Source organism: Aphis gossypii, chromosome 1, assembly GCF_020184175.1.
Source record: "Aphis gossypii isolate Hap1 chromosome 1, ASM2018417v2, whole genome shotgun sequence".
Taxonomy (NCBI): domain Eukaryota; kingdom Metazoa; phylum Arthropoda; class Insecta; order Hemiptera; family Aphididae; genus Aphis; species Aphis gossypii.
In genome coordinates this window covers 66,230,121-66,250,660 of record NC_065530.1, presented here as the reverse complement: position 1 = coordinate 66,250,660, position 20,540 = coordinate 66,230,121, and the positions used below count along the sequence as shown (strand labels likewise).

Below are 20,540 nucleotides of genomic sequence, written 5' to 3'. Positions count from 1 at the left end.
TAAATAAATACTTCCGACCTCTTATACGCGCTTATATTAATAAAATATTATATCATAACATGTCCGTTATCTCTCTATATAGACGAATGTGTCTAAGTACCTAACTAAACTAAGCGACAAATCGTAAGTAGACAGTGCAGCGCTTAGACGCGATCGAAATTATGAATTATCTAAACGATAATTATAATATATTAATATATTATAATATAAAACTATACTATACTCTTTAATTACTACATATCATTCGCTTTCTCGATGTATAATTATATATAATATATTTCACACAAAATTTAATCGTAGTTAACAAACGTGTGATAATATACCACTACAGAATGCACACATCGATATATTTATTAAAATTGCGTCTCATCCGTTATTGCAACATATATTATAATCAATTAAGCGTAGTTCGTCGCATGCCACGAATGCGGTTACAGCTGTATTACGCGATATAACTGAGTTCTAATACGACTCACGTTTGGATCCTAACGAACTTTCAGTGGAAAATATTATTTTCGAAGTATGGTCGATTTTTTTGCAGTTAAAATCGGTATTCATAAGCGTAATGCGCGTGTTCGGTGCACTACAGCGCGTGTATTTAAAAGCCAAAATCGTAATCAACACTGCATGAATCGATACTTTCATCAGTCGTATTTGGGTCTTAAATACCTATTAAAGACATCCTTATCAGTATATTATTCATGCAGCAGTCGTTCATACACAACTATATCATCACGATTTGCGGTGCTAAAAACAATAAACTATTATGATTTCTCGTGCGCGTAAGTATTAAATATTAATTTATATAAAAATTCTCTAAATTACACATAAATGAAACTTTCTTTTATTGTTCTATTTATGAATATTCGTAAAATACTATACCATTTAAATTTTAAATAGAAGTTAATTAATAAATCCCCTATGATACTAAGACTTTAGAGAATGTTTATAGCTTAATTTTTCAACTCCCGAAAGAGTTATAGGGTTGCCAACACATTTAGTCTTAGTTCAAGAAAAAAAAATGTTTTTGTTTATTAATATAATATAATTATATATGGTTGTAAATTGTATTACTTTGATAAAACATCATTTTAGAAACAAATTATGTATTTTCCAATATAATAAAAAATTATATTTTGGTATCTATACTATATTATACTCTATTAGATTCTGAACCGAATGATAGTATTATAACTGAATATATTGATTCTATATAATATCATGATGATGTGTTTTTTTTTTGTGTCCGTATACACCATAATTTGTCGAAATAATGCTTCAATTTAAAACTTTAGGAATGGTTTCTGATGGTAAATTTATTATCTTTTGTGTATTGTAGAGGTCAAAAGTAAAAAGTTTTCAGCAGTTTTTTTGTAAAAATTGGGAAAAAAATGACGGAAAACGGGATTTTTTACGTAAAATCAGTTTTTGGCAAAATCGGTTGTATAGGTACTTGCGTAACTTAAAATCGAATTACTGTAAGTATTTGAAATTTTTACCAAATGTTAATTTAGCGTTATCTATAGGTACATGGTTAAAATTTCAAAATATTTCGACTTTTTTTGAGTTATTAATAGACAACTGAAATTTTTGATTTTTCTAAGTATTTTTTTTTTTTTGAAGTGTGGATAAAAAAGATGTTGGGTGCCCTAAAAACCTTGAAAATTTAATACGACGTTTCTTATAAGTTGTTCTTATAGTAATTTTTTTTTATAAGCATCTAAAGTTGACAAAGTTAATAAATAAATTTTATACATAAAGTTTTAAAGTTCACATTTTACGACATAATATAATATTTCAAAATGGTGAAAATTTGTAAGTAATTTTTTAATTGAAAATTCATAACATTTTTAATATCTATACTTAAGGTTAAAATATTTAATATAAAGTTTTCCATAAGTTCTCCTTGGATGATGCAGGATACTAGGTAATCCACCTTTCGGTACAAATATACTTATTACAATGTAATGTTTTTTTAAATATATTTAAATGTAGTGGCGTCGTATGTGAGCGGTACTTGAATTTTTCAGTGATTTTTAAATTAATATTAATAATTTCCAACGGTTTTGTAAATTAATGATCGTTTTGATTAAAAAAGATTATAACTTATAAAAGTGATAGTTGGATATGCTGACAAATATTAATTTTATTATAACGTATTGATATTTAAATTACTAGTAATAACAGGCATATAATCCTTGGCGCCAAACACATATACATGCAGAAGTAATTGAATTAAGCATATCTATAATACTTACCTATATACATATTATATATTTTATATATATATAATGTGTATGATGGGTGTGTGCGGGTGTTATAAATGCATTTTTTGTATGATTTATTACCATTATCATTATAATAATATACTGTTACTGTTCAAATACTACTGCAGTACATAAACAATATATATATATAAGTATATTTTATATTAGTGGTCTAGATAAAATACAAGTACTATTATAAACGACATGTCACGATACGAATACTGAGAGAATATTATAGAAACAAATAAACGATTATTAAATAGTATTGCGATTTCTATCAACGAATATTCTAGAATACCTATTGTACATAAAAATTAATAATTAAAAATAATATATAGTAGGTATTGTTATGACTGCAAGTCATCAATTAACAATCTTAATAACACTAATATAGAATGAATTTGAGTAGATGACACGGGTTATCGACTGTTCAACACTATACTAAATATTTAAATATTTTATAGGTGTTAAGTTAGTACTGCTAACTGCTATAACTTACTGAGTATTGTTTCCTATAATTTAACTGAGTATTTTAAATAACCGAAATCTGAAAATAATCCAAACTTTAAAATCGATTGAAAGTATAAATAATAATCAGCCAAATCACATAAAACTCAGTGGCATCCTAAGGAGTGGGTAAAACAACATAATATTATATTATATTATACAGGTATTTAAACTACGCATGCAACACATGAAACGATGCATGACAATGCACACTAGTACTCTTTTATTAAATATTATAAAATCAATCATTACAATTTAAAAACCCAAACACGCTTAGTTAAGGAAATTAATATTAGAGATGTATAGGTTTGTTCTAACACGCATTCAAACTATCACAATACTAGTGGGAGCATGCGCAGTACAGTATTTCCGTTCCAATACAACAGCAGAAACGCTAACTAAAATTATCAGACGGTTATTCAACACGTCATTAAACCAGTTTTAGGATTGGGTTTTGAAAGTCAAAACGGTTCGCCAATTAAAATTGGGGATTTGCTACTTAGAGTTAGAGACACTACTACCATAGTTCAAAATACGTTCCAATAGAATTCAAACTCCGTCAAATTGTAGCACAAGCACAGTAAATCAATCATAGATAATTTTTCAACTATAGTACAAAATTCCGTGTTAGAAAAAACTAATCATACGCGTTAACGAATCACCGACAACGACTACGACTATGCTAAAAAATTAATATACTACCGTTTACTTATATAGGTACGCATAACGCATGGTAAATTTTACAATATGTATTATAGCCTATATATTTCATAGACGCTCACGCAGTCATTTATAAAGTATAATTTTGAAACAAGTTGTGATACTTGAACAAATTTACAAACGAGGAGTACATTACAACGGTGTCCTTCTGCGGTCACAGTCCTCAGGACGATAGTCTTTTATTTTAAATCAAGAGGACTATCAATACATTTCTTTTTAAAATGATATAGCTGCTATAATAATATTAGATAGTTATATAGTTACATCTATTTATACAAATAGAGTATTAAAGTATTGATACTCAAGTCTTTAAATTGAAAATGTCTAGAATTTACCGAATGATTGTAAAAAAAATAATATTCATATGATAAAATTAATGAATAGATAATAGAATATTAACACTTCAGTCATATTATAACACATTCAGTTTTTTCAGTGCAACACGATGTACACCTTTTACTTTTTTCTTTTGATGAAACACAAATATTTAAACAAATATCGATTAAAAAAAATTACCAACATTAAAATAACGTAATACATGAAATAAAAAAATCTTATAATACATTACAGTAATTACGCGTCAAAAAAAAAAAAAAATAAATAATATGTCGATATTTGTCTATAGTCTATACAAATAAAGAATTAATACGTACCTACTCATAACGACGACAATAATAATTATTAATAACGTTGGTAATAATGCTGGTAAATTTTTTGAATTAATATTTTTAAATATTTGTGTTTGCTCAAAAAAAAAAGTTTAAAATGTGCAATCGTGCTGTGTTTTTTTCAGGGAAAAGGGTAAAAAATGCGTAATCATGCTACGCCCAGCTTTTTAATATTCAGAAAATAATAGCACTGAAATCTATATTCAAAATATTTATATTTATTACTTACCTATTATATACTTTATTATTTTATAGACGTTAACATTTTTAGATTGTTTATAGATAATCTACATTTTGGTATTTTCCACGTTTTAGAAAAATAAAATGATTGGACATAGAAATTGTTTTTTTACGGTTAATTTAAAGTTGATATTAAAAATAACTGTTATGGAGACTATACGTATATATCTGATCATATTTATGGGTCATTAATTAAACTATATACAATTTTTTTAAGATGAACTATAATTACACAGTTAAAGCAGTCATTTTATTCTTCTAGAATCTATATATTAAAGTTTCTATAGTCTTCCAAGTTCCAATTATTAATGTATACTACAATTTCTGTGCACCTGTACCTTCGATATAAATATTTTGCTAACTCAAGGCTATCACCTATTAGTACTTAATTAAATTCTGAAAATATTTTCTTACAATTTATTTATTATAATATAATTTTTTATACATTACATTGCTTAATTATTGAGCTATTCGTTTTGTCAACATTTTGTAAATATTAATGAATGTATTATTATCTAAGTATGTAAGACTATGAATAATGTATTAAATGTTTGTAACCAACCACGGAAGTTCATCAAAATTAACTATATTTGATCCTAAAATTAAATTATTATAATTTATAAGTATTCAATTTAGTATACTTAAGTCTATATCATAGTTATTATATTATATTATGTATGTTAAGTAGATTACTGTATTAATGTACCTACCTAATGTATAGGTGCAATAAATGACAACATGTAAGAAATATTTTATATTTATTTTTAATCAACATAATATGTATTATTCCATAAGTTTCATATCACTAACTGGATCTAAATTTTTCACTGTTGAAACATATTTTTTCTAAAAATAAAAAAATATTTTATGTTTTTTTTTCCTAAAACGATTCAAAGGTATAATTTTTAAATTTAAATTAAATATGTGAAAATTACTTATAATAATTATAAGAACAACTAATGTGAACAAAAATTATGACTAGAAAGAATACAGAATGAATCAAAATTTCGTATAATTTTCTTTTTACAAAATAAAATTATTGTTGTTTATTATAATATTTATTATATATTTATATGTAACCTCATATTAAAAAAAATATATATTTTTTTTTTGAATAGCAGCTAAAGAATAATCTTTATGAAGTTCTATTATTATTGTTAAGATATAAATTGAATTTTATAAAAATTTAAATTTGTTTAGCTATGTGCTTCTAATAAACTATTCGCCTTCATAATTTTGTATTAAATTAGATCATATTATATTGAAAGGAAACTTATCATTAATTTATTGTTTTATTATTTATAAATAAAAAATGTCCCATTATAATAAAAATTTCATTTTATACGTAGTATACTTTATTTCATTATACATAAATAATTTCATTATAAAGCCTTTTTAGTAGATATCTACACAAAATCGAAGCAAATAAATTGTACAATTTATTGATTTTATTTGTTTGACTATAATGTTATAGATACTTGTCTTATTAATTATTATACTAACCTTATGAATATATACAGGTCTCATGCACAAATATTATGTTAGCTACCTACCTACTATTTACCGATTTCAATATAATGTGGTGATTTGTCCATATATATATTATACACAATACTCCCACCCATTTATTCAAGTAAATGTTCTTGAAATACCCTGTGTATTGTATAATATTAATAAATGACGTACCTATACGTAAGAGAACTAACGATTATTTTAATGTTTTAAAATAATAAATAAACATTTGGATATTCTGTACACAGATACACATAACATATGATATTTTTTATAAATGTATAATGCATCATGTGTAATATAGTAAAAGCTATTGAAGTACTTTTTGTTTGTATATACATCATATTCTATACTTTTAAAATAATCTTATCAATTAACACCTGTGAATTTATAATATATGAAGGAACTTCTGCGTTTGCGCAGTAGGTAAAATATAGTTTTAATTAAACAGAGTAGAATGAGTAGATAATAAAATTGTATACCTAATACATAAAAATTATTATTGTTCTAGATTTTCCAACGTGTCAAGTCGTAGATCGTTCAACGTGTTAAAAACTAGTATATTAACACATTTGCATTGAGTACAATATACATGTTATACTATAGTATAGGTTAAAGTGGATATACCTAAATACATATTTTTTAGTATTTTCTCTTTTTCATTTTATTTGTATTATTTTAATTATTACTGATCGTGAGATTTTGTTATTAAGCATGATGCATTAAGATCTTAATCAGGTGATTATTATACTTAAAATAGTATTATACTATTATACATAATATATATATTAATTTAAAAATATTATAGGTTATTTTATATAAGTATAGATTAAACAATGTTTGGAAATAACTATAAACTTTATAACATTTTATAATTATTTTACATAGGTATTATTAGGTATTTTCGTTTTAAAACTGCATACTATAATTAACATTTGCTGGACGTCAAAAATATGACCACATTGAAAATATTTCCACATATTAAGTAACATAGATTATCCTCAGACGAAAGGCTATACACAATTATCAAATAGTAAATTGCTAACTCTATACGATGTCTGAAAATAAATATCTAAGTGGCTAGGTATATATATATATATAAATACATGTAGCTTGTAGGTATACATTTAAATAATTAAATGTGATAAATATAAACAAATGAACGCAGATGTTTCAAAGTAGGTTTTTTATTTACCTAATACCTCATGACTAAGACCGCCAGTCTTTAGTCAAGATTCATCAGTCACATCGGTTATCATAGCCCACTGGCAATTCAATAGGTTAGATTATTCTATAGTTTAATAGTATACGTAATCTGTAGTATATACTAGGATAATAGGATTATAGGAGATGGTTGGACAGTAAACCATATTGATTTTATTACCACATTTCGTCATATTCTTTTTTAAGATTTTCTGTTAATGAGTAATAATAATTGTCTAGGATATAATATAATATCAATATGTACTGTGTACATAATACTTATGGCATAAAAGGCAATGGTGTATAATAATTATTAACTAGGTATGCATAATATACCTATTTGAAAACATATTATTATACATTATAATTTATAAACATATAAATTATTAATGAATTCGGTGGGTTTTATAGGGTAGAAGAAATATTACAGCCTTAAAAGAGTATATAGAATATTATGCAAAAATGTATATATTTAAAAACCCTAAAATATGCATTAACCAATTTTTTCTTAGCGGTTTAATTTATAAATATTAAAATAATAATAATAATAATAATAATAAACAGTATCTAAGTAAGAACGACATTATGATTGATATATCACGGATAATACACGAATCATCTGTACGCCACTTGGCAGTTAGGGGAAGCTTTTAAATAATCTTATGAATAAAGATTAAAGAAATAAAAATAGATTGTCGTTATTCAAAGAAAATGAGAAAAAAAATGGCTAAAAAATGTATTTAAAATAAAACTATAAATTTGGATTTGTCGTTCAAGGAACAATTTATAGTTTCCATATATTATTGCTGGTCATTTTTTTTGCAATCGCACTGAAAAAATATGTAAATGCTAAAAGTCCTTTATTCTATATATTATAACTATATTAACAGTAGGATTATTCCGGCGTTACTACAGTTAAAATCCATAATACCTATTCATAATATACTTGATCTATCATTTATAAAAGTACAAAATCAAAATATTTAGTTTCTTTTTATCCTAACGATATGCGAGCGCAATATTGGTTAAATTAATTTATATCTTCTTTTTAATGGTATGGGCAATATACTTTATTATTTATTATGTTTTATGTATAAGCATCACTTACAAATTTAGCTAGCCACACCCTAAATCTAGACTTAAAACAATTAAATTAATTATCGGCGTTTAATATATACTAATTTAATTTCAATCGTATAAACTTAATTAGGTATACAAAACATATTTAAATCTACATATATAATATACTTAAATATAAAATTAATTAGCATCGATGATTCTTCGATAAATGATTACATAATTAAATATTTGTAATAAGTTATAAGTATAACAATTACTCATATTCTACAATCAATCAAATTTAAATTTAAGGATTCTAATTGAAGTAAAGAATTATATTAAATAATATTGATTATATATATGATTGCAATATCGATACATAGTTTATAAACTATTTAATGCAGTTCGAATCACTAACATTTTTCATAAGACATTTTAAACAGTTATTACCACATAAGCGTATTTAAATAAAAAATCAAACGAGTTGATTATAAATTATTTAAATGTATAAGTACATTATAAATATATAATATAATAATATAGCACTTAAAAATGGTTTTACGAAAATACAAAATAGATATAATATTAATTTATTAATCTAGTATTTACTAAATAGTGAACTGGCCTTTTTATATTTTGATCTTATACTTATAGATAAATACTTGCACTTCAATACCTATGGGCTTTGGGTTCCAAAAAAAAGTAAGTAGGTATGCCACGGGCAGTTGTCACAACCTTCTAAAGTTCTAAGTAATGAAAAGCATTGAAAATTGCTCATAAAGTTGTACATTTTAAAATGTATAATGTCCATAATATATTAATATATAATATTACATTTCATACTTTTATATTCCAGTCTAGGTTTGTAGGTTTTAAATATACTATCATACATCATACAGTTATTATAAATGATAAAGTGTTATTATGTTAATAGATTAATATTACGATTTAAGAGTAATTACTATAATTTTCAAATCATCATATAGTCTTCCTAATCATCCAAACTTAATATTATAAATCTAATAGATCTATTATAATTAGTTTACTATATTAAATATCTAACTCAAAATTACTCATTTGAATTTACATAATACATCAAAATTTCAAAAAATCATCTGATAAAAAATTTACAAAAAACAGGTTTTTTTTATTAAAAAATAAGAAGTTAATAAATATAAAGTATACTATTTTTGCATTTGAAAATGTTTAAAATACTATACTTTTCTGAATAAAAAAAGTACTTAAAATGTGTTTTTGATTGTAATTTTATTAATTAATAACGAAACACCAAGGGGAACACACAATTAGTATATAATATAAGTACAAAATAGGTACTATTTATACTCTATATTAGTACTAAACTACACTGTTTACTGTATACATATAGGCCATGTTTGAAGTTGTCTGAATTCACCTGTAACTATTATTGATTTTATTCCAATTAATTTTTTTGATATACTTAAAAAATATATTGGAAAGTCTCCCAACAACTTTTTTTTTTTTGAATTCTGACTAGATACTTATATAATAGTATATTGTGCACCACCCCCCGGGTAGATTGTTATTCGTCATCGAAATACATTTTATATCAATCTATACTCGTGCGATGTATGCATAATATGTAAAAGCATAATATTAAAATATAGTAATACAGAAGCATTACATTTTATACATCATGATGATTTACGACTTTACTATACAGGAAATTCCCAGTAATAACTATAGCATAAGTAGGTACAAGGTACCTCCTACTAATTACTTACAATTTACAAGTACAAAATACATCAGGCAGATATACGTAATATTATAAACATGACATAGCATTTTTTCATAATACAATTTATTACACACACATATGTACCTCGAGTAATTCACACAATATTATATTATTATACTTTTATATACACTAAATATACAGAATACTAATATAAGGTGGTACATAACGCTAGAATGATGTAACGCTGACCGGTCCTATGTCCACACTGCCAAATTTTCAAGCTTATAGGTAGGCACTTGCTGTCAGCAAGTCGCTGAATAAACAGTTGACAATGTATAATGTAAATTTTATACGTGTGTAATATGTAATACACAGCATAATACTATTTTATAACGCTTCGTGTGCGACGCAAAAAGACGGCAGTGGTAATTGTATAGAAAAAAAAATGATAGTAATAATAATAATAAAAACCCGACTTATTGAGTACCTTAAAAATGTACACCATGTATACGGAGTGATTCACTTAATAGTAAACACTAATTTTATGAGCAGATTTTCGTGTTTACAAAACAAAATATATATATATATATTATAATATGTGCAATTTTAACATTTTTAACATCGAACTATTCCTATAGTACCTACTTATTATAATATATATTTAAATTTAAATTTACATATAAGATTTTACTTTAACTCTATACATTAAATTGCCGATAAAAATATTATATAATTGATCTTTAATTTTTTTTAAACGTTAATCTTTTAAAGTCTTATAACTTAATGCTGATGAATACTTTTCCAAGTTTCATTACAAATCATTGTGTACAATGTGCAAATATTTTTCTATTTATATACAAGCATTTAAAGTTTGAAGAGTGGTTGAATTGTGGCGCCGCATAGTAGTGGACTACAAACTAGATAATCTATATGGAATTTTAACTTTAAGTGATTGTAATTGAAAACTATTCGATCAGTATAAACATTGGGTTTTTTTAAAAGGTCATCGGATTATCTAAGTAAAAAACAAACACCACGAGAAGTCACTAAAAGATGCAAAGAAATTCATTTTTATAAGATTTGAGATTTTTTTTTTTTGCGAAAACAGTTATTCTCACAATCAAGTGAGAATGTGAAATACCTAGTATTCGTAAGCTAGATCCTATATACCTAAATATACATAGCTTTATGTATAAATAACGATTTTTTTAGTAAATATATCATCATTTTAATAACTGCTCAAATAAATCACTCTATATACTTATATTTACGATATGTAACTAAATGCATTGCTACATTGGAACATATACTACAAGGTGATCACCAAGCACGTTCACCTCCGTGTTTTTCTTTAAGAATACGTTTATTCAAATTCTGATCTTATAAATAGTATACGTAGGTATACTTAAGAAGTATATTTTTAATTATTTAATGTTTTTTGTATTATTCAAGAAGTGTCCTGTAGATTTTTATAGTAGTTATACAAACTTATTTTTCTATCAATTTTTGAATAGATTTATTGAGAATTTTAACGTACCTATCTAAATCTAAACTTCAGTAATTCCAGAGTTATTAAAATGTATTCTCATGATATTATTATACACCCACCTAATATATATTATTTTGCTAAAATATAAAACATGCATGTAAATTTAATGTTGAATGGAGTATCTATTTATTATGTTGGATAATTTTTACAAATTATAAAATATCGATAATAAATAATTATTATATTAGTATATTAGATATTAGTTAACTAATATTAATACTCGATTATTATTAATTATGTAGATACCTACCTACTAAAATAATCCAAGTATCATAGCTCCTATATTTTATATACCTATTGTTATGGATTTGAGTATATAATGCATTTGTACAATAAATGTTAAACAAGTCAAAAAGACAAAAACTACTCGTTAAAATTTCGATATAATATTATTACATACGTGAACATTTTCGAAAAAATCGTTTACTCAATAGTTTACAGAAAAAAATGGTGATTTCTATATTTGAAAAAAAAAACGAATCATAGTAAGTTCGTTTAACGATATAAATAAATCTATAAATTATTGAACATACTGCAGCTATATACTGTCCCCGAGTAGAGGTAGGTATCCTAGGATAATATGTACTTAAAAGCGTCAAAAATTAGAATTTTTTATAAATTTTCATTAAGAAAGGGAAAAAAACGAGGATAAGCACGCTCGACGAATTACCCTGTATAATAAAAAAATATTATATATATACCTCCTATATATATATACATGATATATCATTATTTCGATGATATTATGCCATCCACAGCCCCCCTCTCCGTCATACGTGCGCACTCACGCAATACCTACTCCACTGGGGCCACTGAGAATACGTATATTTTCGTGCATCGGTAAAACTTTACAACAATAATAATAATAATAATAATATGGAACTTGTGGGGGGGGGGCTTAATTGGTCGTGTTAAGGTCGACGGCGTGCGAGTCGCTCGGTCCACGGCGGGTCGGTGTGTGCGAGTGCTACTATGCCAACCGTAGATTAAAAAACAACGGTGCCACTGTGCCAGTGCGACGCGCCGGTTTCCGTCCGACGGTCACAGAGTCTGGAGACCGGATTTCGTTAATATTAGCATACTCGTATGCGCGACTCTTTTTGAACGTCTTCGACGGGTCTGACGACAGTTGTTATTACCGTCCGGTCAGTCGGTGTTCGCGCGCTCGCCGCCCGATTCGTTTTTTATTTTTCGTCTACGTAGCCGACACGTGTTCCTCTTCGGCCCACACCGCCCCGTTTCTCGCCCGGATCGCCGAATTCGAACGATTTCGCGGGTAAAACGCCTGAAATTTGAACGACTGTACGATATTTTTTTCTTTTTCGTTCGTCGTAACGAATCGTTTGACACGACAATACGTCGGATGACGATCGTATCCAATTATTACGACATTACATTTATAATATTATAGTGTTTTAATTTATAAATAATATAATAACGTTTATTGTACGATAATCGCGCATTATAATAATATATTCCGTGATAAAACCGGTGTCACGTTATAATACCACTCGACTACTGCAGCTGACCGCCGCCGCCGCCGCCGCCGTCGTCGCCGCTGCTGCCGCTGCCACTTAGAGCGCGGAGGAGAATTAATTGTAATAATACATATAATTAATATTGAAATAACTAAAGGACGAGAAAAAAAGCAATAGCGTTAGGTCGACTGATCATTATAATATTTTGTTTGTTGCGCGTTATCGCCACCGATAGGCAGTTGGAGATAAATCCGATGAACTTTGTCCTCAGGTCTTGGCTTGCTCGGACACACAGTTAAATGTGTTGACGACGATGAGAAACCAGTTTCTGATAGCCTATGATAAGTAAGTATAAAAACAGAATCTAAAAAACGTCCTCCTCCTCATCACGAGATCTCCAACGTTTCCTTTAGGAAATGAGAAATATTCCATTCTCGCATAGGCATATATATTATTAGACATTAGTTATAATCATAATAATATAGTAGTTGTTACGTAAATTTTTAATACATCGCCGCCGTCGTTGTCGCGCGGCCGTAACATTAATAGTGTACAGTTATATAATCGAAGACATGGTCTTTTCGTTTTTCTGCCAGAAAAATCGTTTTGATGTGAACAAGAAATTCCGATTCTACTTCGATTACGAAATGGCGATTTTCGACGTTAGAGAGCAGACCAAAGTTCAGGATTCGGTTTCAGTTGTTGAAGACACAGACCAAATGGACAATAATGATGAACCTCTCAGTAAATTCAAAGTATGTAAACAGGCTCGTGTCAGTTTTAAAGTTGACGAGTGATGTGCAAATTTTAAATTGTTTAGGTCGAAACGAATAACCGGTTTTGGAGTGTTGGTTCTAAACTGGTGGTCTGTCGAAAGTTTATCAATGATAAGTTGGCAAAGTCTGAAGACGTCAACAGAATCGCTTTCTATAACAAACTCAAGTGTTTAGCTAATAATGAAAAAGTGACTGGTTCATATGAACTCAACAGACAAGTAAATAATATTAAATGTTATTTATATACTAAATTGTTATACAATAATTATTTATGCTTGAACTATAATTATCTGTGCAGTTAAGCCAGGAGGAGGTACTATGGCAAAGCGAACTCAAAGACTTAATATGGCTGGAATTACGTGCCAGACTAACCGATCGAACTATAACAAGTCAAGATCAGTATCTCTGCGAAGAGAGAAAAAATATTTCCCAACTACTTGATGAAATTATTAATTTCAGGTTTGTGTTTTTTCTAAATATTTATGTATTTTTATTTAATAATTGATCTTTAGTTTTAGATTTGATCAATTACATTTAAATAAATTATCAACTTGCGAAGAATCGACTAATAGTTCAGGTAGAATATCAAATTATTATTACAGTTAATTTATTGATTTCTATGAATGTGAATTTTATAGATGAAGATATTGGTCAATGTTCATGTCGCAGTGGATGTCTTGGACTATTTTGTGCTCGATGTACTGAACAACAAAATCTAGCTCTCAGTCAAGTACAAAAACTTATGGAAAGATTAGAGTATGCTGAATCATTATTTCCATCTAGTAGAGCATTTGCAGTACAATATCCTGTGTTTAAAAGTTTAAAATTTACTAATAGAGTTAAGGTAAGACTATCAACTAACTAGTACAATAATTTATTATTTTTAAAATCAGACTTAATAATCTTTCGGTTATTGTAAATATGTCATTGAAAATTTTGCTTTGTAAAATCTTAACTAAAATTTATTTATTTATCACACAAAATAAAAAAAAAAAATTATATATTTATATAGTTTTTTAATTGTTTTAAAAAAGAATTTATTTACAATCAATTGTATTTTTATTTTAGGCTATGTGTGTATGGTACAATATGACTAAGAGGCAGCGATTGATGTTATTAATTTTAGGAAGACATTTAATGAAAGAAGAAGAAGTAGAATTAGAGCCAATAAATCATTTGATGGCAATAAATAATTGCAGTTCAGGTTCTCCCAGGTAAATAAAAGCAATTTATAATCAATGTATATCATATCAACAATTATATGAAGTGTACTTAATTTTAAATTATTTTTTTTTACTTTTAGTGTATCCAATGATAGTGGTAAAGGTTCATTAACACCTTCTCCTAGAACTAGTATTGGTAAATTATTTTGTGTACTTTGAATTTTATATTTTAAAATTTAAAATTAATATATAATTATTAACTGAATTGTTTTTAATGATTTTATAGAAAATTGTGAATTCAAGTTCAAAAGATCTACTGCAAATTATCGTGAACCAATATCATATAAAGATCTTGATTTATATAACACTCAACCTATAGCACACCTAAGACAACATTTTTTCCCTTACACTATAGGAATGAATTCATCTTGTTATGCATCTCAAACCTATAGGTTAGTAATTTTTTAGAACTATCTTTTCTACCAAACCATTGTTAATTATAATATTGTATAGTTTTTACTATTTATCAAAATACTAACTAGTTAATACATAGATAGATTTTATTAAATTGTAATTTATGTTTAGGCAATTTATTGCTGGTGTACTAAAAACTAAGGGTATAAGAAAAGCATTAAAATTTCTTGAAGAATTATACAAAAATGTATTGCGTAAAGCACACTTAACTCTTAAAGAACAAGTGGCAGTGGTAAATAATATTTGCTTAACATGAAATATGGATTAGTTTTATATCCATTAATTAAATGTTTATTTTAGGAAGATGATTGTAAACATGATGTGCCTCATGATGAAGAATTATTGCGATATGGTTATTGGAGTCAAGAATCAGAGGAATTGAACTTACCTTCATATAGAGCTACGTTTATATTTTTATCTCGTATACCATTAGACCTTATACATGCTTATCTCCGTATGAGACTTGAAACTAGACCGGAGAAACCTTCCATAATGAGTATCAGACAAGTAATATATATTTTAATTATCGCAACTCATAAGTTCATGTTCTCTAAAACAATTGAATATAATATGTGCAACTATAATACTTCAAAATATGAAAAATTAAATGTGTCACTTTATATTTTTATTAATTTAATATTAATATACAAAATTGAATTACATAATTTTAATTTCAAACTTATATAAACAAGCTCATATTTTATTAAACTTGCTGGTTGGAAATTTTTTTAATATCTTAATTTTAATTAACCATCTAATTATTAATAATTTTTAAAATCTTATAGTTTTAAAAATTTTAAATGCATGATTATTTTAAAATATACTGAATCTGCAACCATAACCTAAATAAAATTTTATACATTCCATATAATCCTGTCACTTCAGCAAATCTTAACTATTATTTCACACAACTTGGCAAGCTACCCAAATTCATGAACTTGTGAGCCATAATAATTATTTTTAATTAAATATATTTTATAACAATTTATAATTTTTAGTTAACTTGCGAGCTAAAGGAAGGTTTAATGCTAGCTGTTGTGCACAGGAAACGTTTTGTCCGTCATATACAATCAACATTATGGTCAGATAAAGAAATGGGTATGAAAATATTCAAAGAACGTATTAACCACTTTGATGGGTGTACCAAAATTGTTTTGGACGTTTATTTGGGGTATATGGAACAATGGGTAGTGATGATGGGATATTGTAAAGCTCAAAAAAATATACTAGAAGAAGAATGGAATGATATGAAAGTTATAATGCCTCATATTCCAGATGGTATGACAACGGTTACAAAAACTTTTTGGTAGGTAATGTTTTATCTTACATTAATTTCATATTGTAGGAATTAGTTGGTAATATATAATAACTACTTGAAAGTAACATTCATAAAAAACATTTGACATTATTTTTTTAGTGCAATTGCAAAACACATGTTAGAAACAATACTAAAATATCACAATGACAAAACGCATATTCAAATTAAAATGATAGTACAAAATGTTGATCCTACTCAAACCAAGTAAATATAATTTTTGAAACAAAATATTGTACCACTAACTATATTATAAGAAATAAATTTTAATGCATGTACTTTTAGACAAAATATATTAGCCATATGCAGACAATTACAACAGTTGTTGGGCGTATTCAGAGAAAAATCTTTTCTTGTGATGTCATTAGTTAAAAATTTATGCAAAGATATGATCGAACAATATAAAAAAGATAAAATGAACAATGTTAAGTTTGATGGTCCTTTTTCTCCAATTTTGACTACAATGATACCTTTAAAAGTATGTAAATATTTAGTATAATATTATTAATAACAAAATAAAATTCATAACAAATTTTGGTTTGCTGGATAACACTGCTTGACATTATGCTTACTTCCTAAATGTATATAAATTATAAATTTATGTAGATATTTTATTTTTAGATACTTGATTAAAATTAAAAATTTAATGTATGTTATAGGAAAAATTATTGGAAGTTTGTCGGGTTATAATAGAAATAATTACATCATTAGAAGATGCAGTTGATACTTGTAACAGTGATATTGACGATATAACTCTAGCTCCTCGTATTCGAGAAGTATTGCATCAAATGTATAAATTTGGATTTGAGGTATGTATGCTTCTATTACATTAAAATACTCAAAATAGTTAAATCTTAAATAAATATTTATATAACGCATTTATGTGTTAGTATCATAAAGAAGCTAACAAAATTATGTGTGGTCCATATAAAGATCAAGCAACTCTCTACAATGTATCTATTTCGAAACGTTGGATAAACTTTGTTCACAAGCGCTGTGAACCCGGTCGAGGATTAAAACCCAAATGGGCAAATAATGGAGTTGATTTTTTACTCAATGTATGTGAACCTCAGAATGTTGCTGGTCTTAGTGATGTAGATTTTAAGGTATATAAATGATGTGTATTTAATTTGTAATAGAAGTTAGTAACCTTTTTACATTTTTATATAGGATTTTAAGATTTTGATAGAAAATTGTGTATTGTATATTATTGGAAAATTGGATGATACCACGTTTTCAAACCCTAGTGTAATACAAAAAAAACGTCATTCTTCTGTAATTGAAGGGAGGAATAAAATTTTGAAGACTGAAAAATCTTTTAAGAGTGGTAATTATAAAATTGACCATGTTAATAATTTTATTTTATTTTATTAATTATATATAATTTTTATAAAATAAAAAAAACATTAAGATATTGAGAGAAATGTCCGTGTCATGGATGCTGTTAATAAACTGGATCATAGATTAGAAGAGAAATTGCGATCACAAGAATTAATTGGTCACATTCGACATGATTATAATATTGAACGCATTGAGTATGTTCGTCCTCGTCCTGTACATTTTAGTTGGCAACGAGGCATAAAAATTGGACAAGGTCGTTTCGGTAAGGTGTACACAGCCGTCAATAATGAAACTGGAGAACTGATGGCTATGAAAGAAATACAATTGCAACCATTTGATCATAATGCCATCAGAAATGTAGCAGTTGAATTGAGGATATTTGAAGGGATTACTCATGAGCATCTTGTTCGATATTATGGTGTTGAAATTCATAGGGTAATTAATAAGATAAACCAACATAAAAAATTATTTTCATTTAAATCATATTTTTAGGAAGAGATGCTCATATTTATGGAATTGTGTGCTGAAGGGACATTAGAAAATTTAGTCGCTGCCACAGAAAATGGACTACCAGAGGCTCTCCTACGTAGGTTTACTAAACAGTTGGTTAGTGGAGTGGACATTTTACATCAACATGCCATCGTTCACAGAGATATTAAAAGTAAGATATTTCTATATATTCAATGTTCATCTAATAATGAAATGTTATGTTTAAATTAGGTGCAAATATTTTTTTGACTGACGAAGGAAATTGTTTAAAACTGGGCGATTTTGGTTCGGCGGTAAAAATGAAAGCTCATACAACAGTTCCAGGAGAACTTAAAGGATTTGTCGGAACACAAGGTAACTATTAGTAGTTTTATCATTACCAAAGTCGAAAAACTAATACAAAATCAAATGTTGTAGCATATATGGCACCAGAGGTTTTTATGAAATCCAATACGGAAGGACATGGTAGAGCTGCAGACATTTGGTCAATAGGATGCGTGATAATTGAAATGGCTTCGGGCAAAGTAAGCATTGACAGCTCCATAACACTTGAGAATATTTTAAAACTAATGTTGCTAAAACATTACTGTATCTGTAGAGACCGTGGCACGAGTATGATTCCAATTACCAAATCATGTTTAAAGTGGGTATGGGCGTGACGCCAACTGTACCGGATACACTCTGTGATGAGGGCCAACAGTTTGTCGACAGTTGTCTACAACACGATCCATATACAAGAGCGACTATTTCAGAGCTACAAGAACATAACTTCATAAAAGTATTGATTTCCTTTATTTTTGACAAATATTAAATTTTTTGTTTAATGTTCGTTCTATATTTACCCATGTCACTGTTTTTTAGGTTATGCCTGAGGAGTGCGTTTCCTGTCGAATATCTTCAACCGCAATGCTGGAAGAATATATTAAATTAGGTTTTAAACGATAGCATCCAGTACTTTTTTTATATTATTTTAATCCTATACTGTATACTTGAAACTTTATAATTGTGCAACATTTTAATTATTTACTCATATTCACGTAGGAGTGTTTTGTTTGTTAGTTTCATTACAATTAGACCATTAGATATGTTGATTTCATAAGAAATGTGGTTATATTTTTTGTCAGGTTAACATTTACTATAATGGTAAATAAAACTGTAAATATTATTTTTTAATCTTTAAAGTACAACGTTTATGTAATAATGAGAATTATATGTGTTATCTAGTAATTAAATTTTATCATACAAGAAATTAAAAACATGTATTGAAGTTGTTGGGTGACATCATTATTGGACTAAAAATTGTAATTGATTTTTTTAGTTATTTTAATGAAAAACAAAAATAATAAGTGTTGCAATCTAATTATCAAAACACAAAATAGATTTTACTACCATGTTTGTAAATAATTTGTGAATGCTTATTATGGTTGTGAATTATATAGTTTTATATCCTAAATGCAACTTTTATTTAAAAAAAATATGCTTTACATTCTATGTATTAATTTTAATTATTGATCACATCACAACTAGTGCAATACCGTATGCAAATATCATTTAGAATTATTATATGTTTTACTGAATATGAAATACCTCATATCTATTTTATTTTGTTTTATAATATTTATGGCAACCATTTATCATTTTTTTTTTGTTTTTGTTATTTATGAAATAGATGTTAAATAATTTAAATTATATTCTTTTTAAATGCCGTCCTTAAAAAAATATATAATTATGTTAAAAAAATTGTTAATATATTAGTTGTATCAATGTTATATTATTATATATTATTTATAAATATACAATCATTATAGTATTATTAAAATGTTTAATTTGTTGTTTTTTTTACAAATTTCACTGCCTTTTTGAGACTGAAAATAACACTAATCGTGTAAAACATATGCGTTATGTTCAAGGGTCCTGATTATATTGACAACAGGTAAATATGTTAGTACCGATAGTAACCGATTGTTTTGGAAAAGTATTTTAAAACTAAGTATTAAATCATGGGTACTACTATACTGGACATTAACAAGGAATGTTAGATCGTCGTTCAATCAATAAAAAA

The 20,540-nt window shown here is 26.7% G+C and overlaps 1 protein-coding gene across 4 annotated transcripts; it reads left to right on the top strand.

The window, feature by feature from the left end:
- Positions 1-410: 410 nt before the first annotated feature.
- On the top strand, positions 411-20,304 carry LOC114121966 (mitogen-activated protein kinase kinase kinase 4). Of its 4 annotated transcripts, XM_027984489.2 has the most exons (24): positions 12,386-13,040; positions 13,156-13,265; positions 13,517-13,675; positions 13,741-13,914; positions 13,995-14,155; positions 14,209-14,273; positions 14,335-14,540; positions 14,765-14,910; positions 15,000-15,055; positions 15,146-15,311; positions 15,445-15,565; positions 15,634-15,840; positions 16,332-16,639; positions 16,751-16,855; positions 16,934-17,126; positions 17,308-17,457; positions 17,539-17,754; positions 17,819-17,975; positions 18,060-18,424; positions 18,482-18,650; positions 18,710-18,832; positions 18,896-19,002; positions 19,077-19,256; positions 19,340-20,304. In XM_027984489.2, exons 3-24 carry the CDS (start codon positions 13,568-13,570, stop codon positions 19,421-19,423), a joined length of 3,567 nt encoding a protein of 1,188 aa, XP_027840290.2. In that variant the 5' UTR covers positions 12,386-13,040; positions 13,156-13,265; positions 13,517-13,567; the 3' UTR covers positions 19,424-20,304. The 4 variants fall into 4 exon arrangements, with proteins under 4 accessions (XP_050062930.1, XP_027840290.2, XP_027840292.2 ...); XM_050206973.1 differs by lacking the exons at positions 12,386-13,040; positions 13,156-13,265 and adding an exon at positions 411-782; XM_027984491.2 differs by lacking the exon at positions 13,156-13,265.
- Positions 20,305-20,540: the final 236 nt, after the last annotated feature.